This window comes from Dendropsophus ebraccatus, chromosome 7 (genome assembly GCF_027789765.1).
Source record: "Dendropsophus ebraccatus isolate aDenEbr1 chromosome 7, aDenEbr1.pat, whole genome shotgun sequence".
Classification (NCBI taxonomy): Eukaryota; Metazoa; Chordata; class Amphibia; order Anura; family Hylidae; genus Dendropsophus; species Dendropsophus ebraccatus.
In genome coordinates, this window is record NC_091460.1 from 65,387,718 (window position 1) to 65,410,557 (window position 22,840).

Genomic DNA, 22,840 nt, shown 5'->3' on the forward strand with positions numbered 1-22,840 from the left:
AGTAAATGATCTTCTTAAGTGCTACATCCCCAGGTCAGGTGCCCGTAGTGTAATAAAACACACAAACAACAGCAGAAAAAAGTCCACCAGCCTTCTGAAAAAGAGGAATACATTTTCAGCAAATAAAGCTTACTATTATAATAAAATAGGAAATAAGAATGGGAAAATCGAAAAATCATACTAATTAAAACTTATGAGTTATACTCAAAGCATGACTGATAATCATGGGCCTGTATACTGTGACCTTAGCTCAAGAGTCATAAAAGCTGGACTGAGCTGCAGCATGAACCCATTCTCCCATCACGCTGTGCAAGCATGCTGGAAGCCAAGCTGTGTACATCAATCATGCAGGGCAGGGAGGAGGCGTGCATGCTGCAGCTCAGTGCAGCCTCTATGACAGTTGAGCTTAAAGTGACACTGTCACCCCCTTTTTGCATTCTGACTTATCTACACAGGTGTAATGGGTAATTTAGCAGTTTTCATACCTTATTTTATATCATACCTCATGGTGCTTGTTCAAGTTAAAAGTGATCTTTTATCAACTGCAGATTGTGCTAAGTGGGTGGGGCTTCACAGCATAAGCACCACTTAGCCCTGCCCACAGCACAACCGTTGAACCGCCCCTCCGTGATGTCATTGACACATAGGCCCCGCCCCATCGACGCCCATTGGTATGGGCCAACCTAGGGGGGATGGGGCCCAGACCTTTAGGCCAACCTGTTCTAATGGTAGGGGCTTTTGTGCCTATTATGTCATGAAGGGGCGGGGCCAACGGTGGTGCTCTGGGTAGGGCTAAGTGGCGCTAATGCCATGAAGCCCCACCCACTTAGCATAATCTGCAGTTGATAAAAGATCACTTTTTACTTGAACAAGCACCATGACGTATGATCATGGGTTACTATCACATAATACATTAGTATTAGCTGCATTAGGAGGGACAATCAATGACTCTATATGAAAACCCTTTAATGCATTCTGATTTCTTTTATCGTCTCTTAGAATGATAAGCTCCCTGTCTTGTGTCCCTGTGACAACACTTCCTGCCTTTACTGTGCTTGAGAAACTTTTAACCAGCTTGGGCAGTTATTACTGATATCCAGAAATAGTAGAATATTACAGTGAGAGACACATTAGTTTAGCTACAAACAGAGGAAAACACGAACTTGCTTCCTCAATAAGGAATCCTTTATATTAGCAATTCAATAGGCTTCTTTGTGATCATAGATACATTGCACACTTCAACTTTCCCAGTGCTTGTAAGTAGCTACAAAGTGGTGTTCAGTGCCACCGTATCATGTAGTTGTCAGAAAGCCAGAGCAGTAATGTGAATGTCTTTTGTTTCCATACTGCTCACTTCTGGCTTCGTTTTACTGATGTCATATAACTTCATCCAAGCCAAGGCTTTAGCTCTGCTCCCTATACTGAATTGTAATACAAGACAGAGTCTTCAATTTCTACTTAAATTTCTCCTTAGTCTGATGAATACATGAAAACATGTATATGTCTTATTATCATTGGAGGCAACTTTCAAAAGGTTTTAGGCTGCAGGGCAATTCTGGCTACAACCATGTGATTATATTGTAATGCAGTGATTGCAATACATTGCAGCTAAGCTTAACAAGTACGGGCATATTGCAACCAATAATTGGCCGCAACATGACAAGTGCAAGTTTTGCACCAAGAACTTTGTTATCAAATCCCCCAAGTGCAAAATACTGGTAGCACTGGTTGCTACATACAGCTTTTTTCACATCACATTTATTCATCACACAACAAATGTATCTATAGAACCAAAAGAGTCTCTTTTTAACAACTACAGGTTTATATACATTGGCATACCATTATACAGTGATATACGTTAAAGCAACTCTGTACCCACAATCTGACCCCCCAAATCGCTTGTACCTTCGGATTGCTGCTTTTAATCCAAGATCTGTCCTGCAATTTGTTCGGCAGGTGATGCAGTTATTGTCCTAAAAAACAACTTTTAAACTTGCAGCCCTGTGTCTAATTGGCGTGGCCTAGAGTGTGTGTGCCCAAGCCTTGCACCACCTCTCCGTCCCCCCTCACTATAAGGAATGCCCCCGGGCAGGATTTTTTTCTATTCCTCACCTGTGTGAACACTGCACATGGGCTGGATCATCAAGGCACCTGTGCAGTGTTCACACAAGTGATGGATAGAAAAAATACTGCACATGGGCATTCCTAATGATGAGGAGAGTGGGGAGAAGGGCTTGTGCAAGGCTTGGGCACACACTGTAGGCCACACCAATTTGACACAGGGCTGCAAGTTTAAAAGTTGTTTTTTAAGACAATAACTGCATCACCTGCCAAACAGACCCCAGGACAGATCTTGGATTAAAAGCAGCTATCCAAAGGTACAAGCGGTTTGGGGAGGAGGCAGATTGTGGGTAGAGAGACACTTTATAGCCTTTCATCAGAGGCTCCTGACATATACTTCCATAAAAATGCTTCCTCCTGTTGTGAACAGAGCCTGAGTTCCTATTTAAATCACCACTGGGCCTCTCACTAGTGAAGGGCGGTGACAGGAACATACATCTATGTGGACACTTCTGTGTTGAAAGCAGCAAGTGAAGAGTCTGTTGGCCTAACATCAAAATCTACTGGTCCTTACTTGAATATCTACCAATGAGTTTACCCATTTCTGTCCAGGAATTTTAGACTGGTCTTGCCAAAAGCAATGCAAACACCAAATTCTAGGGTGCAGTGCCATACATAAAGAATAGAAAACATAACAAATATCAAAATAAAACCTTTATTCTTGAGCTGGTTCACACCATCATGCCCCCTATTTCAGCATAGGAAAAAGTCCATTATGTTTCCAGCTCCCACCTCATACCTCGATTGCAAACGTGCAGAATCCCACTACCCATAGAGTATAAGAGATAAAACCAACCCAAACATCCTTTCCTTATACTATACACAGATTCTGCCTGATCAGAGTAAAGGAGTCTTTATACAGAACTGCTAACTGGGGTGTCCACTTTATCATCTGACTCTCTGTATTGCTCTGATCAGCTGTTCAGAGGATGTAATGGTGGTCGGGTGAAAACAACCGCTACTAAATGTACAGTGTTTTTCAGTACAAACCAGTGTAAACAATATAGAGGCCAAAGCATTCACTGAGGACCATGTAGTCCTCCAAACAGCTGATCAGCAGAGGTGCTTAGAGTCAGACCCCGCGTGATCTACACTAAGGATAGGGTATGACTTTTTAAGTTATTTTCTGATAAATTTCTTTTAGTTTTTATTTTATCTCATTTGAAAAAAAAACAAAAACACTTTACCAGTTTCTACTGCTGCTACCACTAACAAAGTAACATTTGCCATGTGCCCACATTCTTTTTTCCCAGGCTCTACTAATCTTTTTAAATAACATGCATGCTTTTCTCTCTCTTTCGTACGGGAGGGAATATAGTACAATGCCGACTTTTCATACGTTTTCATAGAGCTTCTCATGTTTGAGATACCTGTGGAAATAACTGATCAAACAAAAGACTATTTCATATGACTCTCCATCCATCATTACGTTTTTACATACAGATCCATCGATAGGGGCCGGAGATGTGATTGCTGTTATTTGCACTAGTCAGGGTAGTATAGTTATAATACATTTACATTACAGTATAACCAGTGTGATTCTTTCTACTGTCCATGAACAGTACTACATAAGAATAAACTACATAAAAAGTAATAATAAAACAAGTATATAAACCCAATAAGCACCCTGTAAATAGACAACAAATTAGACCCTTTATTAATATGCCCTACCTATATTATCAGTGCAATAACTGGGTAATATTGCAATTACCATACAATATTGTCTTGAAATATGAAGCGCTGCAAGTAATATATATATATATATATATATATATATATATATATAGTTTCATAACCTAACTTGTCATAGAATAAGAATCATAAGGATAATAAAGTTATTTTTTCTTTTTTTACATTTCTAATGTAACCTATGTACCATGTTGCAGATGAATAATGATGTATGTGTTTCCTAGTATTTATGCTTCTTACAACCTCTGCAGGTACTTAAAACAGATGCACAAGATAATGTCTCTAGAAGCTATTGGGATACTCTGAGACGTGGCACAAGCCAAGCCCTCTTTTCGGACCTTGCAGAGGTACAAATAAACCTCTGGTCCTAGACTTCTTCCATTTCATCAGCATTACGTTAACCTGCATGTTGGAATGCTTCTGTGCATGGGACTGCTGGCTCCTTGTCTTTCTTCAGCTTTAATGTTATGTGTGTCTAATGTATCCATATTCTTTATGGTGTAATTGTTGATTATTGTTGTGTAAATTTGGGTGTCCCATAATTATATTCGGGGAAGCCAAGAAGGTGATCAATATTAAAATTATCTGATACTAGCAGCGGGAGATAGTGTGACCTACATCTTATATAAAAATCAAAGCACATTCCATTCCATTGATACACCATTGTTCTTGCACTGACAGATTTGAAAACTTAAAAAATACATTTTATTCAATGTCCACAGAACTACAGTGCATAGCTTTCCAAATTTTAGCCACCACCTTATTACCATTGAATTATCCTTTTTGTGTTATTACTCAGTCACTAATCAAATTTCACTTGCACTTGTCCCAGTTTATCATATAATATAAAAAGATATATAAGATATATAAAGATATCTTTATTTTTATTTTTTAAAGAAAAAAACCTTACCACTTTCCTTTTTTGTACAAGATTCTTTTGCTGGGAGGGTTCCAACCCAACTTATTTCCTATTTCCATCTACCCTGAGGGGTTGCTGGCATCTTTTTCTTGGAATATAGGGAATATAGGGACTCCATGAAAGTATGTGCGCACAAAATCAACTCTTCCAATGCATTATTCAATTTCAGCTGTTTGTGTCTCTTGACAGGCATTCTAACTATTACTAGTGACTATCTGCAATGGCTGCAGCTTTGGGCTGTAATAAAGCCTGTAACTATAAGCTGTGGATCAGTAGATGAGTAGAAGTATTGTAATGTATTTACATTGTTACTCAACTTTTTAGATAGTGTAACTCTATACTGTGGGTAAAGTGTAAAGTAGGGTTCAAAGAGGGACGTTGGCCACTACCAGACAACGCCTTTTTAGGAACACATGACAGACATTTTTTGGATGGCCGTCATTTCGCAGACAAATAACATTGATCATTTTAAAATAACAAACATATTTCGGCTGCGAAATGACGGCTGTCCAAAAGACGGATGTTGAACAGCCGAAAAAGACGTTGTGTGATCGTGACCATACATGTGGCCAAATTGATAAGCAACAAAGTCAAGATGGTATTTGGTAAGAGCAATTTGCTTTGTAAGAGTCCAAATATTTAGATATTCTATGCCAGAAACCAGTGTCAGAATATTAGGATTTCCGGGTTTTCAGAAGCAAAATGAAAATGCCACATCATCGTACTCCCGCACCCAGCCGGATGTCATCTTCTCCCAGGTTCCAGGTATGTCACAACCCAGGTTCAACGTCACAGAAGGGTGGCATTTAGCCCACTCAGCCAATCAGTGACTGCTGCGGTGTCGCGCCCTAGTCAGCCTGGTTGTGACGTAGCTGGAGGGGAGCTCAAAAGAAAGCCAGCTGGGGTCCAGGAGGCCTACGTGGCACCGGTGACTATAACTTCTTTTGTATTTCCCCCCCACCCCCTGCCCATAATGATTTTTACCCCCCCAAATTGTAAACTGTCATAAAAATGTATAGGACAGTCTTATGCTTTTCTTTAATCCTGGGTAATAAAAAAAAACACCTAGGCATTAATCTGGCATGGTGTCTGTTATTTGAGCAGGCATAATAGTGCTTTATGCTTTGATATTTTTACTGGTATTTTGGACGGAACATGTAACGGAGGTGACAAACCTAGCTAATAAATCTAATAAAACTAATAGAACTCACAACAGGTGGGGGAGATTTACTAACAAAATACTTCAAACTTTCTGTCCAAGCTGTGATAAAAAAAGTTAGTAATAAAAAAAAAGGTGTAATAATATATATGATTCCAGTTGCCATTGATCTTATTGGCTGCATTGCCATGAATATATACACTTTGTTACATTATATAGCCCATGCTTACGATCCAACATTGGCCAGAACAAGAAGGTGACGGTACAACTGTCTGCCATCCTGGTGAACTTACAATACTGTGATGATGATAATTGGCTGGCTACTGTCTCCCAAACAATCCTTTGTCGTTATCATTATTAAAAGAAAACATCAACACAAATAATTCATAAACTCATTGCATATTATGAGAAGGAAAACCTTTTGTAGTATGGATTACATAGTGACATTGCATATGGCCATTCACCCTGTGTAATATTTATCTTCCCTATGAAGGGCGCAGATGAGCTTACCAGCTCCATGATACATACCACACTGCTTGTGCATTTTTTTGGGAAGAAAGGAAAAATCGAACTTAACTTTGAAGACTTTTATAGGTGAGTTTCTTATATGCATATTAATAAATGTTAAGAAATGATATAGCTAGACTTAATTATATCTTTGAAAAAGCTATATTACACCTAAGTAGTAACACAACTATAACATCAACCTGAGCTAATTCTACATATTCTGAATAGGGTAGACTTAGACTAGAGGAACAATATATATGGGACTCACAACATACAAGCAGTCAGCTTCAGACCTTACTAACACAGAAGCATTGCATGACCTTCTCTTGGGGCCTTTTCCTCCTTCAGACACAGAACATTATAACAATGAACACATTAACCACTATTATAGAAAATAGGACATTCCGTCATGGATAACAAAGCATACAGACATGCAAAACATGCTCCTCCTCCTCCAGCTTTGTTTCTAATATTGCCAGATCTATATAAAGCAACTGTTTTTCTCAGGTGACTTGTTTGTATATTACAGATAACAAACACAGAACACAATTTGCTATCAATAAACATCAGAACATACGGTGGTGCTTGAAAATTTGTGAACCCTTTTATATTTTTGCATAAATTTGACGTAATATTATTTCAGTCCTTAAAAATAAAGAGAACCAAATGAAACAAAAGAGTCAAAATATTATTCTTGATAATTTATTTATGGAGGAAAATAATAATCTAATACCACATATCTGTGAGTGGCCAAACTATGCGAACCTTTGCTTTCAATATCTGGTATGACTCCCTTGTGCAGTAGGTACTGCATTTAAACCTTTCCAGTACAGTGTTACCTCGGTTCAGAAACATTCAGGTGTTTGTGTTTGTTGGCTAACAAAGCTTCTGCTCCTGAATGGGCCAGTGTCCATACTGTTACTGGGTTGGAGGCATACGCTGTATGCCACCTGCTCAATTTTCCAAACGGGTATTAAGTGGGGATGCACAGTATCCCATTTAACCACCTAGGAGGAGCAGAACACCTTTCAAAATCATGGGTGTTCTGCTCCTCTTTGAGGAGATGGCTTTTACCGCTCCTGGCTCCTTATTGTGTCTTCGTCTGTACTGTCTCCTCTAGTGAAGGTCATGTGATAGGGTCCCCACTTAACCACTTACGCACTGGGCTAAACACACAAGGCAGGGGTTAAGTGGGGATGCACAGCAAACTGAGCAGTAGGCCTACAGTGCTGCCAGAGTCACCAAATGAGCAGCAGTATGGACATTAGCTTTCTCAGGAGCAGAAGCCTCTTTGCTCTTGAATGGAAAACCTTGTTTAGAGTGGGGATTCCTATCAGTAAGTAACGGTGCGCTATGCAATTTCCAGAGGAGGTAAGTGGTGATGCTATTGCATTTTAACAGATTTACATTATTCCCTATGGGAAACCACAGGTTGGTTCTCAAACTGCTCAGTTCTGGAACAATCTTCCAGAACGGATTATGTTCAAGAACAGAGGTATGAGTAGTCAGTGGTTATCCCAGCCAACCTTTCCAGTACGTCTTTTTAGTCATAGAGGAAATTAAGTGCACCCTTTCACTTGTGTTCTAGGTTTATGGATAACCTGCAGACTGAGGTACTTGAAATTGAGTTCCTTTCCTATTCTAAAGGCATGAATACAATCAGTGAAGAAGATTTTGCCCACATTCTCTTAAGATATACAAATGTCGAAAACACATCAAGCTACTTGGAGAACGTGCGCTTAAGGATTCCAGAGGAAAAGGTAATTTTGTTTAATCCCGAAAATAAAGCTGAACAAGATGACACTCACCACCTAATCTTCCTTTCATTGACAAACCATGGTCGCATATGAAAAGAAAAGAAAGGCTTTGACTAATTTTATTTAACATTTTAGGTCTGTTAAAAAAAGCATAAAATCTGTGTTTTACGTATAACAACAGAATTTGTGATGTTCGATATATGGATAATACTGTATGATAATAAACACTTTAGCGATGTCCATCCAGCCCTTGCTGCATATATAGAAAATAATAAAGTAATGCTTACATGTCCACATTCCCCAGCGTCCTCTTGGCTTCTCCCCGCTCACCACAGCTGCTGGTGAAGCTTCTGAGGCTGTCTGTGAAGTGAAAGGCCATTAAGCCAATCATTAGCCTGAGATGGGACAGCGCCGTGGCCAGTGATTGGCTGAGCAGCCTGTCACTTTAGAGACAGCCTCAAAAGCTTCACCGGCAGCTGTGGTGAGCGGGGAGAGGCCAAGAGGACACCGGGGAGCGTGGGCATGTAAGTATTACTTTATTATTTTCAATATGCTGTTTCATTGGCTGCCAGTGGTGCACCTCCTATTACACAGAGCGATGCAGTAAGTGTCCGATGATTTTTAATCCTGCTGAAAGACAACAATTAGCCGGCGATCGGATGCACAGCTGTTTGCTTCTTTATTACACAGGGCTTGATTGGACAGATCATTGCCCCGTGTAATAGGGCCCTAAGAAATCATTTGCAGTGAATACAATAAGTACAGATTGTGCGGAGTGAGCTCCATGGATCTGACTTTTTTCCTGCACATCCCACAGACACTTGGTTCCACAGACTCCCGATTTATTTTATGTCTAAAACCATAGGTCCAGTTAATATAGGATTCATGTTTTTACATGTGATCACTCATATTCTTCACGACTAAATATATGGACAGAGTACAGTTGTGAAGAAATTTGCGTTATTCTTTGGCAGAGAATGCTCTTGTATATATTTCTCTATGAGAATAAGACAAGACTTCCAGCCAGCAGCCATCACCCCTTTTATAATGTGCTCTTGATTCCATTGATCAGGACGCTCAGCTTACCTATTGCAAAAAGAGGGAATTTCAAAGGGTTCCCAGTGAATGAATGGTGGCTTAGAAGCTTGTGTATCCGACTGCTTCACTTCTTGTGTAACAGATGAATTGTGCGCCTGGTACCCAGGTAATAGAAAGAGCTGTTGGCATAAAAATGCCTCAGTGGAAACCAATAGAGCTGATGTTACAAGTAGTCCTTGAGGCGTGGGATGTTTTTGGATGTATTCTTCTGTTTGTATTTGTGGTGGGATCAGGTTAATCCTTTCTAAGCAAAACTTGCAAACAGCCTGTCTTTGCCTGAAATGGCTACACTTTGGCAGTGTTGACAGTGCAGCTTGAGGAACCAGAAAACCTAAAGTGTACTTAGTGCAAGACCTATTGTTAAGGGGACTTTCATCTTACGTCTTGGTCAGAAGCTGAATGGGCCATAATTGAGTAGTGTGTAAATGGTTTCTCATCTTTTCTCACCATATAAAAACAAGGATTGTTGTATAATTTAGGAAAGTATGTGAAACATAGTATTTATTGGCTTTCACCTCCAGTTTAACACCTCATTGTCTTACCTGATTGTTGTCATGTAAGCACAAGGGTTGTGTTTGAAATGTTAATGAGTGAGGATTGAAAGTTGACCACTTGTGTATCTGGCAGACTATGTACTAACCTACTATTATGTTTACCATGTGATGTCGCTTACTCTACAGATATTTACAGTGGTGAGTGTTAGTCTGGTGGTCTGATTATCAATGGCTAAGCTAAGACTTAGAATTCTATATCATCTATATATAATCATCTAAATAATAATAATAATTTTTATTTATATAGCGCCAACAGATTCCGCAGCACTTTACAATTCTGGGATGAAGTGACCACTTATAGGCTCATGTTCATATAGTATTTTGGTCAGAATTTCAATCAGTATTTTCATCATTATTTTAGCCAAAACCAAGAGCGGAGCCAATAAAAAAAAATTCTAATGAAAAAATGTGTCCCTTTTTCTCCACTTTTGACCCACTCCTGGTTTTGGTTGAAAAAAAACATTGCCCAAAATATGAGATGAAATACTGTGTGTGCACATTGCCTAAAGGTAACCATAAGCATCTAGAAATGCAGACAGGATCCATATGATAGCAATAATCAACGTTTTACTCTAAAATACTTTTGTAGTGGAAAGTCTCCATGTTTGCATATAGAGAAAGACCTGTCAATGTGGCAGAATAAGTTAATGTTACCTAATATATCAGGGGTAGCCACAGGGTTTCTTAGAAGCGAAACACTGGACATCTTTTCAGTGTCTCTTAACTCTCTAACTCAATGACACATAAATTACATCTTTGCCCGGTAGAGGGTTGCGGCTGGGATGCTGCTTATATAATATGTTTCTTTCACTGATTCTTCTGGAGAGCATTTAGCCATTATTGTGTCTCGACTGAACAGGGGGAATTGACTCAATTGGCACCACCTAGTGTCAAGTTGGTGGGGGGCTGTCAGCTAATCTGCCCTGGTTCCATGGGTAGGCACCACTTACAACCACATGTGTGTCTTCATATGTATATGTAGTTGTAAGGTTGCCGAACAGAGCCATCAACTCCCTCCTCTGCCACTGATTCCTCCCTGTGGTGAGGTGTGGTGTGATGACATCATAGCGCCGATTGCACCATGGCTGATGCACCTCTTATAGATCACAGGCGTGAAGAAGGAGTTTAGTATCTAGAATTTGTGGGTTGCATGGAGGCACTCACTGACATCACATGAGCACATGAGCATAGACACTCATGTGCCGACATTGGCAACCAGCTTCCTAACAGCATAAAATCAGCACATGCTTCACGCCAGCCCTAACACTAATGCTAACCCCTGTGGTTAGTGTTAGGAGATAGGATTAGGGTTACTATCCGAACACCTTTACAGTCTAAACCTAACCCCTCTGTTTGGCCCTAACCCTGAGCATTGGGGTTGGTGCTCAGCCTCTCAGACAGTCAGAGGTTTATCAGATTGTCTATCTATGCATATATCAGTGCTGAATTATTTTATGTGTGTTAAAGGTGGGGTGGGGGGGGGCTTTCTATAGTTCACCTCGGGCAGTAGAGAGTCTAAATTTGGCCTTGCTCCTAGAAGAAAGCTACCCGGCCATGAAACTTACAGCATTAGAAGCTGTACCCTAATAGAATGGGAAAGAGTTAAGCAGGAGGGGAATGCTACTGTGAGGAATTAAATTCTCCACAGCTGCTCTCTATTATCATTAAAAAGTAAGCACTGTCTATAATACCCACATTATGCAAATAGAGAGCGTATAGAAGTATGACACAGTCTCGGGCTGTGGACAGCAATGTTCTTGACTCCTCTTCTGTGTTTTCTTCGTTTTGCTTCTAAGCATTGATCTTTACCTCTGTCACTTCTTGACGTGAATGTGTAACCTTGATTCTAGTCATTTCTGTCTACTCTTTAGTGTCAAGATTGCATCCCCCTGTTTATAGTGGGCACTATTGAAGAGAACCAGGGGCTCTAATAAGCAGACATCCTTGTAGAGCTTTCCTGTAAAATACAAAGCTCTTCTTGGATCCTGCTCTGGCATCAGTCCAAAGGCCTAATCCCCAATGTAAAATGTAACAGAACCCCCACCTACCGTGTTTCCCCGAAAGTAGGACCCCCCCGAAAGTAAGGCAGGGTGAGGGTTTCGGGGGGGTCCGCCAATGTAGGGCACCCCCCGATTGTAGAGCAGGGTAGCTGGGAGGGGGGAATGTAAGGCCGCATATGGGTGGGGTCCCTGGGGAAAGTACAGGAACTGCTACGGTACCTCGCTCCATCCAGGAGCCGCCCGTATTCCGCCTTCAGTAAATGGCCTGCGGCGCATCCTGCTGCTCGAGCTGCGATTGGCCAGTCAGCTCGAGCTGCGATTGGCCAGTCAGCCGGCTCGCAGCTGATTGGCCGAACGTCACCTCGTCAGCCCGGTACCGCAGAGGAATCGCGTTGAGACAGAAGAAAGGTAAGGTGTGTATGTGTGTCTGTGGAATGAGAAGGAACAGGGGAAATGGAGGGGAATGAATAAGAAGAAGGATAGGAAAGGAATAAGGAGGAGTGGGAGGAAGCATGAGAAATCCAAAGGATCAAAGAGGAATAAGGGGGAAATGAATGGGGATGTATACAGGAGAGGAATATGGAGGAGCGAGAGGAAGCATGAGAAGTACAGGGGGAATGAGGAGGAATGACAGAAAAAAGGAAGGGGAATGACTAGGAGGAAAAACAGTAGAGGAATTTGGAGAAGTGAGAGGAGGCATGAGGAGAAGGCCAGGTGGGGGTGGGGGGGGGTCAAAAGGAACGATAGGGAAAATGGAGGGAAATGAATAAGAGGAAGGATGGAAGAGGAATGAGGAAAGGTAGAAGAAAGCATAAGAAATCTAAAGGAATGAGAAAACAATGGGAGGCTGCAGGGATACTGTATGGGGAGGGATGTCGGACTGTACAACAATGAGGAGGCTGCAGGGATTGCTTGCTTGTTGAACAGTCTACCGTAATGTAAAGTACCGTACTGTAAAACAGATACGGAACCAGAAACAATGCTGATACCGTATATTTTTACCCCCAGATGAGCTCTTCCGGTCCCAGTAAAAGAAAAAGCTACTCTGTGGAGTACAAAAAAGGGATAGTAGAGGAATCTCGCGGCAAGAATCTTGCGGAATTCTGCAAACAAAAAATGCTGGCTGAACGTTTGGTCCGCAAATGGCGAGCTGATTATGATCGCCTCAGTGAACGAGCGGAGACCGGAAAGGCTAAAATGCGTAAGGTTGGATGTGGTCGGCAACCAATGTTTACTGAGCTGGAAGCCCTGGTCTCTGAGTGGGTTGCTGACAGGAGAGCGAAGACATTGGTGGTGAACAGGGCTCAGATTCAGGAATTTGCTCTTGCAAGTGCACCACAGTTTGAGATTTCCCCTGAGGAATTCAAGGCCTCACAGCACTGGGTGGATAACTTTCTTGAACGCAATGACCTATCTCTGAGAAGATCCACCACACTCTTTAGGCTGGAGGATGCAGAAATAGTGAAACGTGCTTTTGCCTACAAAAAGTTTGTGAATGACACTGACTTCACAAAGTACAGTCTCTCCAACATGATTGCCATGGATGAAACCGCAGTGTTCATGGGTCAAGCTGCTCAAACCACCATCGAACAACGAGGTGCCTCCTCCGTGTATGTTCCCTCCACTGCGTATGAAAGTGCACGTGTCACCTGCATTTTGGCAATTCGGCTGGATGGCACTAAAGTCCCACCGCTACTCATTGCAAAGGGCAAGAAGGACAAGATTGAGAGGGTGTCTGGCATTTATGTGCTGGAAACTGAGAAAGCCTGGGCCACACAAGCGGTTATAAGGAAGTGGCTTGATTTAATGCTGCCGCTTGTTATGCGAGGCACCCAAAGAGCAATGCTGATTTGGGATGCAGCCAGCACACACCGCGCCAAAAACATGAAGAACTTTCTTAATGAGCGACGAATCGACCAGATTATGATTCCGGCAGGGATGACGGCTTATCTCCAGACTCTGGATATCGCCATAAACAAGCCCTTCAAGGACAATCTCCGTGCCGAGATCAATGACTACATTGAGAACAGAATGGAGAGAAATGTGCGTGGGAACTTTGTGAAGCCCAAACTGCTAGAGATCGTGAATTGGGTCAAGAATTCATGGGCTAAGATCACGGACACTTGCATTCAAAATGCCCTACGAGCTGGCTACCTGGACAAGACCTGCTCATTTCTGGACAGTGCCGTGGCTAAACATGAGCGATATGGCCCAATGATTTTGCAGGAACTTGAGTCCCAAGCAATTCCAGAGGAACCTCAAAACTTGGATGTTTATGATGATGTTCCAGAAGAGGATGACATGGTTGTTCTTGAATAAATCTTGCTTTATGTTACGGTGTTACCGTACATACGGTATTGAGACTGTTCGTTACTGTTCATTGTTTTTCATATTGAAAATACCGTAATGATACAGAACTTTAGTACGTAAAAAGATATTCTTGAGACATAATTTGTTTGACCATACTGTTCAGCCTGTTAATAAATGTTAATTTTATTGTTAAAAAAAATATTTTTTTCATTTTTTTTCCCAATGTAAGGCCTCCCCCGAAAGTAAGGCAGGGTGGGACTTTTGGGAGTAAAATTAATGTAAGACAGGGTCTTACTTTCGGGGAAACACGGTATCATGTGGTATTTATAAAATTAGTGCCTTCATATGTGGCACCTGGGTGGTACCTCGGCCCACCCAATAGCCTTATCTCCATTCAGACAAAGAGGATACAATATCTCTGTTGCGCCATAGTCTTTTTTCCTATCAGTTTTCTGTTCCTGCTCAGTATTTAAAGTTTTGTAGAACCGTAAGTGCATACAGAAAACAAATAATAATTTTAAGTAAGGCCATAACAGAATCATCAAAAAACTGCTAACAATTGGTCTGCAAAATTGTAAAAAGAGATATTCCGGTGAAGAAATTTTTTTTTTACGTTTCTTTAATAAAGTTATATAACTTTGTTATATAACTTTATTAAAAAAAAAAGATGGGGGCCCTGCAGTTCCCGACACAGCCATTGGGGGCAGCAGTGAGCTTATTCCGTCCCTTACTGCTTCCATTTAGTGTAAAAATGTGAAAAAACATATAGATTTATATATACACACACCACCTTTAATAGTTATATCACAAAGTTGTGTAGTTTTATAAATGTAAACAAAATATTTTTTTTCTTCACCAGAATACTTTAAGAGCTCCTTACTGATCACTAGAATAAGCAGGGAGAAAAACCTGGCTAAGCGACTCTGTCCCTGGCTCACTGCGTCCCCATCTCACTACAGGAGACCAGTTCTATAGTAAGTCTATGAAGCCTGTCCCCTACAGCGCTGGGGATGCTGAGGAGGAAGGTATGTGGCTTACCTTCCTCCTCCGTGCTGGTCCTGCATTGTTAGTCAGGTTAAACTCCGCTTCGGAGCACCGTTAGGCGCACTGCCGTGTCATCCGGCCCGCCCCTTCTAATGATAATTAATGGAGGGGATGGGCTGGATGACACCGGAGTGCTCCTAACGGTGCTCTGGAGCAGAGTTTACCCTGACTAACAGTGCAGGACCAGCACCGATGAGGAAGGTAAGACACATACCTTCCTCCTCAGCATCCCCGCCGCTATATAGGGCGATAAGCAGGTTGGATTCGTCTAACCTGCTGATAGTTCCCCTTTAACCAGAATGTCCTTCTCCTTCCAGTTACACTCTTGCCTCAGAAAACTACACCACAATTGCCTGTGAGATTCCAGCCATTAACCATTGGTAGTTCAGTTTACCATTAGAGGTGCTTTGATTTGTAAGTTCCCCATGAATAACTTGATGCAATGTTTAAGCCGTGACCACTTCAGGCACATTTTTGTGGCCTTACATATATGAGGTTCATATTGGTGTAAATACATTGTAAAATCATCCCCAACATTTTAGCATGAAGTCTTTGTTGGGTGATAATCTTATCTCTTCAGAATGAAGCTTATTTTCACTACAGCTGCTTAGTTGTAATATTTCCATGTCTGTGGATGACTCTGGACTCATGGCTCCTTGGTTGGACTGGTTTACCAGTGCTAAAATGTAAGGAAGGAGTTTGCTTACATGTTTACCCAGCGCCTCTTTCATGTAAGTAAACGCCGTTCTGAAGCTTCCTTTCAAGTTTTATTCTTCTTTCTCCCTGGCTCGTAAATGATGAAAATACCTGTTAGGTTAAACCTCTGTCCCTTTTCTTGCGCATTTAACCCCTTTTTTGGACACTAGGATTAGATTCTTATGGTACATAAATATAATTTCTCGAGCAGTCAGTACCATTTTAATAATATGAAAACCTCAAACTTGGGGGGTTGCCTCGCACCAGGCACCGAAACTACTTATTAGCTTACTGATGAAATTAATATACATTCTGTACAAATAAAATTATTATTATTATCATTATTATTATTATTATTATATCAGCAGGTTAGAAGGCAGGGCTACCACACCCAGTGCACCGATCTGGCCCCAGTTGGCCTACTCTGCTTGTATTCCTTTGGAGGGGTGGGCCTGCTGGGGAAACCCTCTGCTTGGGCTCTGGTCCGCTCAGGCACTCCCTCTTTCTCCTATACAATCTGTTGGGCTCCCCACCGGAACAACCGCCACCCCCCTTCCTCACTGCTTGGGAGGCAGAGTTAGATATCTCCCTCTCGGCGGCCCAGGTCGACAGGGTTCTTACCTGTACCCACTCCAGTTCCATCTCTTCGCGCCTCCAAGAGGCAGGCTACAAACTACTCTCCCGATGGTGTCGGGTTCCCACTCGACTCCACCGGTTGTTCCCGGACGTTCCGCCACTGTGCTGGAGAAACCTTTCTGGAAGGAGGTGTGGCGTATCTCCTCTACTTTCGCAGATCGCCAGCTCCCCTTTTCCCCGGCGCTTTTTCTCTTGCATATTGCGGACATCCCTCTCAAATCCTACCGACGCTCTGTCCTCCGACACCTGATTAACGCTGCACGAGCCTGTATCCCGGCCCTTTGGCGCCGTCCTGATCCTCCCAGTATAGCAATGTGGATTCGTAAAGTTGAGGACACCAAACATATGGAAGACCTTACAGCTCAGCTGCACGGACATAACGCAAAGTTTTTTCGGACGTGGTTCTACTGGGACCAATTCACCAAGACGGATGAGTACCGGACCCTTCTGGCTCAGTGAGGAGCGGCCCTACCTGCCCCCCCCCCTCCCTACCCTCTCCCTCTTATTCTTTCTTCTTTCTCTCCCTTAACTTTGCCTTCTACTCTAGTGGTCCCCTTTTTGGTCCCCGCCTGGGTAGTTGTGTGCCCCAGGCTTTCTCTCACCAGTGCAAGCTCTCCCCTATAGGGTGCTGTGTGGTGTGAATTGCCTCTTTATTACCATAAATATCAGGTGCTTTTGTTGTCATGGTTTAATCGGGTTCTTTTTCTCTAAAGTACTGTTCCACCCTAACGGGTGTGGTTTACACTGCTGTTTTTCTTTTTTTTTATTTATGTTAAATGTTTGGAAAATTTTATAAGATTGAGAATTAAAAAAAAAATAAAATGAATGCCTCATATATTTTCTGTACAAATAAAATTATTATTTAATTCCTAATATCACGCAAATGGCAGTGATGGTGAAGGTAAGAAGATTACCTTCATCCTCAGCACCTCATGCATTATAGAGAGATATCAGCAGGTTAGATACAGATGTGAGGGACTAATATTAGAGTTGGCAAGGTGGCTTTAATATTAGAGCTTTGTCTGGCATGAGGTTTGGTCTGCCCTCTCTAACCCCTGGCAATTATCTGGGCCACCCATGGAGAATGTAGCATTTCATGGCAAACATTTAAATAAATGGCCGTTCTTGCATGGGCTGGGCCCACAAGTCCTCTGTTCTGATAGAAAGTATCAAGTGCAGGACTATCACATCCATAGGCATAACAGAATAATTGGGCTATTGGTTTTGCTCACTTTTTAGTGACAGCCGCTGTAACGTAATGGTTGGACTAGAGAAGTCTACCTTATGTGAAGGTTTATTCTGCAGGCTGTCATCTCCAGGTAACATTTCCTTTCCTTCTAATTCCATTGTATAAATGTGGTGCTGTTCCTTGGCTGACTGCTGTAGAGGCACTGTTCCCTCTCAGATGCTACATATTACAGTGTCTTGGATGCATTAGGCTCTTTGTGCTGGCTACAGCACTCACTTCAGACTGGTACAGGAAGTATCGTGTTCCATATTATAACCTTCTAAATGACTTTTATTCATCGCCTGCTGATACTTTCATCTACTTATCTAGATAAAATCATAGAGGAACTAACACTGCCTTTCTGCTCTGCTTCTCAGGGAATCTCCTTTGATGAATTTAGGTCTTTCTTCCAGTTTTTGAACAATTTGGAAGATTTTGCCATTGCAATGCAAATGTACAACTTTGCCAGTCGATCAATTGGTCAAGGTAAGTTATCCTAATACCAAGGCTCATTCAAATGCCAGTTTGTGTGTTCTTTAGGTTATTTTGCAAGCTACTTTGCCATTGGTGAAAATGTAACCTGCATGTCAGAGAAACCGATCCGACATGCACTGTGATCACCGGACAAGGTCAGAAAGTGATCAGGGGAACCTGTGTTCAGCTCAGATTTCCTGTAAACTCTTTGTAAAACACAGGTATAACATAATATATAGGCTTTAGTGGCTGCTTTCTCAGATTTTATCAAAGTTTTTTTCCCAATTAAAACTATAGATATTTATGGCCTATCCTGGGGGTCAGCCATAAAACTAAAGTAATACAACAGTAATACAACTTTTTAAGAAGGTGAGATCTAGGGTGTTGTTTGTTATAGTCACACACCAGAGCAGCTTAGCTGTCTCTTGCCTGCAGACTTTATTGGTTTTACCTACACAGGGAACAACTGCCCAACCAGCTGTACAGTGAACTGCAGTCACCCCCATTCACATGAATAGAACGTGATAGTGAAGTGCTGAATCAATGGCATGACTATTTCTTAAGATCAGTGGTGGTCCTAGAGGTCACTGATTATGATGTCATATCCTAGTGGTCAGGTTATGAAATAGTTTCTGCTATTGAAGGGGTACTCTGGAGAAAAATAATTAAAAGTTATACAGATTTGTACGGTTTTTATATAAAAACAAAACTTTATTCTTCCAGTACTTATTAGCTGCTGTATGTCCTACAGGAAGTGGAGTTGTCTTTATTATTCTGACATGGTGCTCTCTGCTGCCCCTACTGTCTGTGCCAGGAACTGTCCAGAGCAGTAGCAAATTCTTATTAAAAAAAACTCTTATGCTCTGGACAGTTCTGGACACCCACATAGGTGGCAGCAGACAGCACCATGTTAGACTGGAAAGAAAACAACACTTCCTGTAGGGCATTAAGCAGCTGATAAGTATTGGAAGACAATTTGTACAGAAAAGATATGTCTGAAAATTTCAGATTTTTTTAAAGATGGTTTTTGCCTGTCTTTTCTTTGCTTTTTTTTACCATATTTTCAGACTACAGCACTACAGACTTTAGCCTACAGCAAAAACTATGGTGCAAAATCGTCTCTTTTGGATTGCTGCATTGTATGGCCTAAAAAACTGTGAGAACTAACCAGGGTTCCTGTTAGCAGAGATCTAGGCTGCTGTATGCACAATAATGGGCTAGTTTAGCCATCCCTCTGATATATATGTAATAGACATGTAGTCACCAGTCTTGTAGACTGATTTACAGAGCAATGACTCTAGAAGACTAATACTTGCCCAAATGGATTCTTTTACCCTTGGGGTAAGAAGACAAACACAAATCCAGTTTTTTTTGGGTTAAGCAAAAGCAGTTACCAGTGTATACCACTGGTGAGATGTCAGGGGTTGTATCATAAGTTCTGCGCATTAACCATAAGCCTGGATGACTGGAAGGAGTTTGCTTCATGCTAGAACATCATATTGTTTCTCCATGACCAATTCCAGCTGAAGAGCAGTGAATGACAAAGCAAGATGGGAGATTTGCCTCTTATCGTAATGATTGGTTTGAGTCTTTTGATGTCTTGTTTCTCCACAGATGAGTTCAAGCGTGCCGTATATGTAGCTACAGGCCTGAAGTTGTCTCCACATTTAGTGAACACTGTGTTCAAGATCTTTGATGTTGACAGAGACGATCAATTAAGTTATAAAGAATTTATTGGTATTATGAAAGACCGGCTACACCGAGGGTTCAGGGTAAGACTGAGATTTACATTCTGGTCCCGTGTCACCACCACTAACATCTAATACCACAAAAGTCGTCACCTTTTTTTATTCGATAAATTGTTATCTATATGTGATTTACAGTATAGATGTAGGTAGTATATATTTATGGATGTAGATATTCTAGAACTGCAGTAATAGCTATGATGCATTATAAATTGATAGATTGGATACACAGACAGATGAGGTTCTTTTGATAGATTACCCCCAGCTTTTGCAAAACTATAACTCAAAGTCAGAGGTTAGTTGGGGGGAACACCAGAAGCAACATAATGTTCCTTTGCTGAAAGAGTAGTAGATGCTTTGAACAATCTTCCAGCAAATGTGGTAGGTAAATCTACAATAACAGAATGGAAACATGCCTGGGATAAATATCTATCTATACTAAGATAATAAGAAGGGAAATACTAAAAGGGCAGACTAGATGGACCAAGTGGTCCTTTTCTATGTTGTAGTTTTGCAGCTGGAGAAGCCAGAAGCTGAATGCTGGTTAGAACTGTAGCTAATTTCTTAGTTGTATTATACTGCCACCTGCTGACCAAGCTGGGGCCACTGCACCTGAGCACTTTAATTGATAATGATTTGGAGGGAGCCTGTGCTGAAACTGATCTTTAATACACCTAGGACATAAAAATGGTTTCCCATCCTATCCAGATGCAGTGAACAAAGCACAGTAGTTGGAACTCCTGCGGACCCCTACTTTGACTTTGTCCCTCCTGCTTCAGCTTTAACAAAGACAAAGCTGCTATCAAAATAGTATTTTTTATCATATATAAATGCTTACTAGAAGAGTTGGGGCAATGTTTCCATGTATTTAGGCCTCCTAGCCACTAAAACTTGTAATTTATTTTGTGACAAAGCAAAAATGCTAGTATAGAGTTTAATTTTACAGCATAGTACAACATACTTTATGCACATAATTATCTATGGCAGTGCTAGTAGTGTTAGCTTGGGGAAGACCACTATCCCATTCTGTATCCTACTATGTCACGTGGACAGCCATGGCACTCTAAAAAGAATACACTCAATAACAAAAAGAACTAGATTTGCATTTCCAGGGAAATACATAGTGCTTGAAAAGAGCGCCTTTTTAACAGTGACTTCCCTTTAAGAGAAACTTTAACCCTTGATACCCCCTCTTTAAGAGCGACTTTGGTACAGTCCCTTTAAGAACAACTTTGGTACAGTTCCTTTAAGAGCGACTTTGGTACAGTCCCTTTAAGAGCAACTTTGGTACAGTCCATTAAGGAGCAACTTTTGTGCCAACGCTTTGAGTGACCTATATACTGTCCCTTTAAGAACAGCTTAAGTATTGTCCCTTTAAAGAGACTTAGGTACCATACTTTGAAGACCAGCTTTAGTACTGACCCTTTAAGAGCGACTTGGGTACCATCCCTTTAAGAGCGACTTGGGTACCGTCCCTTTAAGAGCGACTTGGGTACCGTTCCTTTAAGAGCAACTTGGGTACCGTCCCTTTAAGAGCGACTTGCGAACTGTCCCCTCTGCTTTGCTACTTTACTGACTGACCTCTGCTACGTCATGCGGGTATCGGCTCTACTACACCACTGACTGACCTCTGCTACTTGGTAAATGGTAAAGATCATTGCTCGGTTACTATGACAATCTTACATATGTCAGTGAGACAAAATTGTTAAGGACCTTCCATCTTCTACATCACCTATTGGCCAATAGTGGACATGTGACTGTGGATGTTGTGAGGCATTGACTGACAAGACCTTAGAATTTTTATTGGCTGCTATATTTTAGCTATATGCAAATGTGCTGTGATTGGCTGTTAGTGTATACAGTGTGGCCTTTTTTTCCAATGGGCCATTATTTTCTATAGGAAATTAGGGGTCTTTAAAGGTAAATTTCTTAAAAACGACAAATCTGATCGAAACCAAAAATAGATAGCACACCTCACACCGCCGAGGGCTCCGAAACGCAGTTTGAACGGAGTCTGAGCGCAAATCGGTTCGGGCTGTAATAATCACAGAAGAAATGGCTGGAAGAAGAAGAAGAAGAATACGGATTACAATATAGTGCTTTTTCAAGCACTATAATAATGCACCAAGAGATGTTGGCATCAAATGAAACTTTATATGTATGCATTTATTGGGAAAACTAAGGCTGTAGTACCCTGTCAAATCTATCTTAGATACATGATGAGCTACACAGAGGCATGTAGGTTGTACATAGAGGCATATGGGTTTCACATGACATTCTGCAGCACATTTCTGTAGGGCAGAGAGAGAAGCACTTTTATGCCCTCTTGTGACAAGACCCAGCATCCAATCAGACCTTACATGTAATCATTTTTTTTTTAATTTATACATTTTTATTTTTCCGGATTAAAAAGAAAAAAGAACATACAATAATTACAATCATTTCTATCACTATTAATATACAAATAATAATACATAGCGTAACATCCCAATCATCAGCCCCCCCCCCAAACCCAGAGAACTCCGGACGCGTCTGTGCCCAGGCCGAGGCCGGAGCCCCCCCACCCCCACCCCTGGAAGCGAGAGGTATATATAAGAAAAAAAAAAGAAAAAAGAGGTTATAAGGATATTATGAATAAGTAAATAAATATATAAATAGTCAATTAGTTAATGACTCCCACTAGTTGACATAATTTTTCTTTATTCTTCATTCCAACTTCCCCATTTAAGCGAAAACTTTTTGAACCGCTTTTTGCTATTACCACAATGCATCCTTTCAATATTTTGTATCCTTGCTACATTTGTCAGCCAACACGCTTTAGTAGGGGGATCTGCCCTTATCCAATTTTTCAGAATCAACCATCTAGCAACAAAAAGTAAATTAGAAATTAAGTGTTTCTCCCT

The 22,840-nt window shown here is 41.3% G+C and overlaps 1 protein-coding gene across 8 annotated transcripts in view; it reads left to right on the forward strand.

The window, feature by feature from the left end:
* The window catches only part of MICU3 (mitochondrial calcium uptake family member 3), a 108,191-nt gene that overhangs the window by 75,616 nt on the left and 9,735 nt on the right, over positions 1-22,840 (forward strand). For 4 of the 8 annotated variants that reach the window (XM_069977664.1, XM_069977665.1, XM_069977667.1 and 1 more), the window contains 5 exons: positions 4,062-4,157; positions 6,382-6,482; positions 7,984-8,155; positions 18,096-18,204; positions 19,807-19,964. In XM_069977664.1, coding sequence (XP_069833765.1) covers positions 4,062-4,157; positions 6,382-6,482; positions 7,984-8,155; positions 18,096-18,204; positions 19,807-19,964 — 636 coding nt within the window. The remainder of the gene's footprint in view (positions 1-4,061; positions 4,158-6,381; positions 6,483-7,983; positions 8,156-18,095; positions 18,205-19,806; positions 19,965-22,840) is intronic. The other 4 variants (XM_069977669.1, XM_069977670.1, XM_069977671.1 and 1 more) reach the window with 1 other exon arrangement.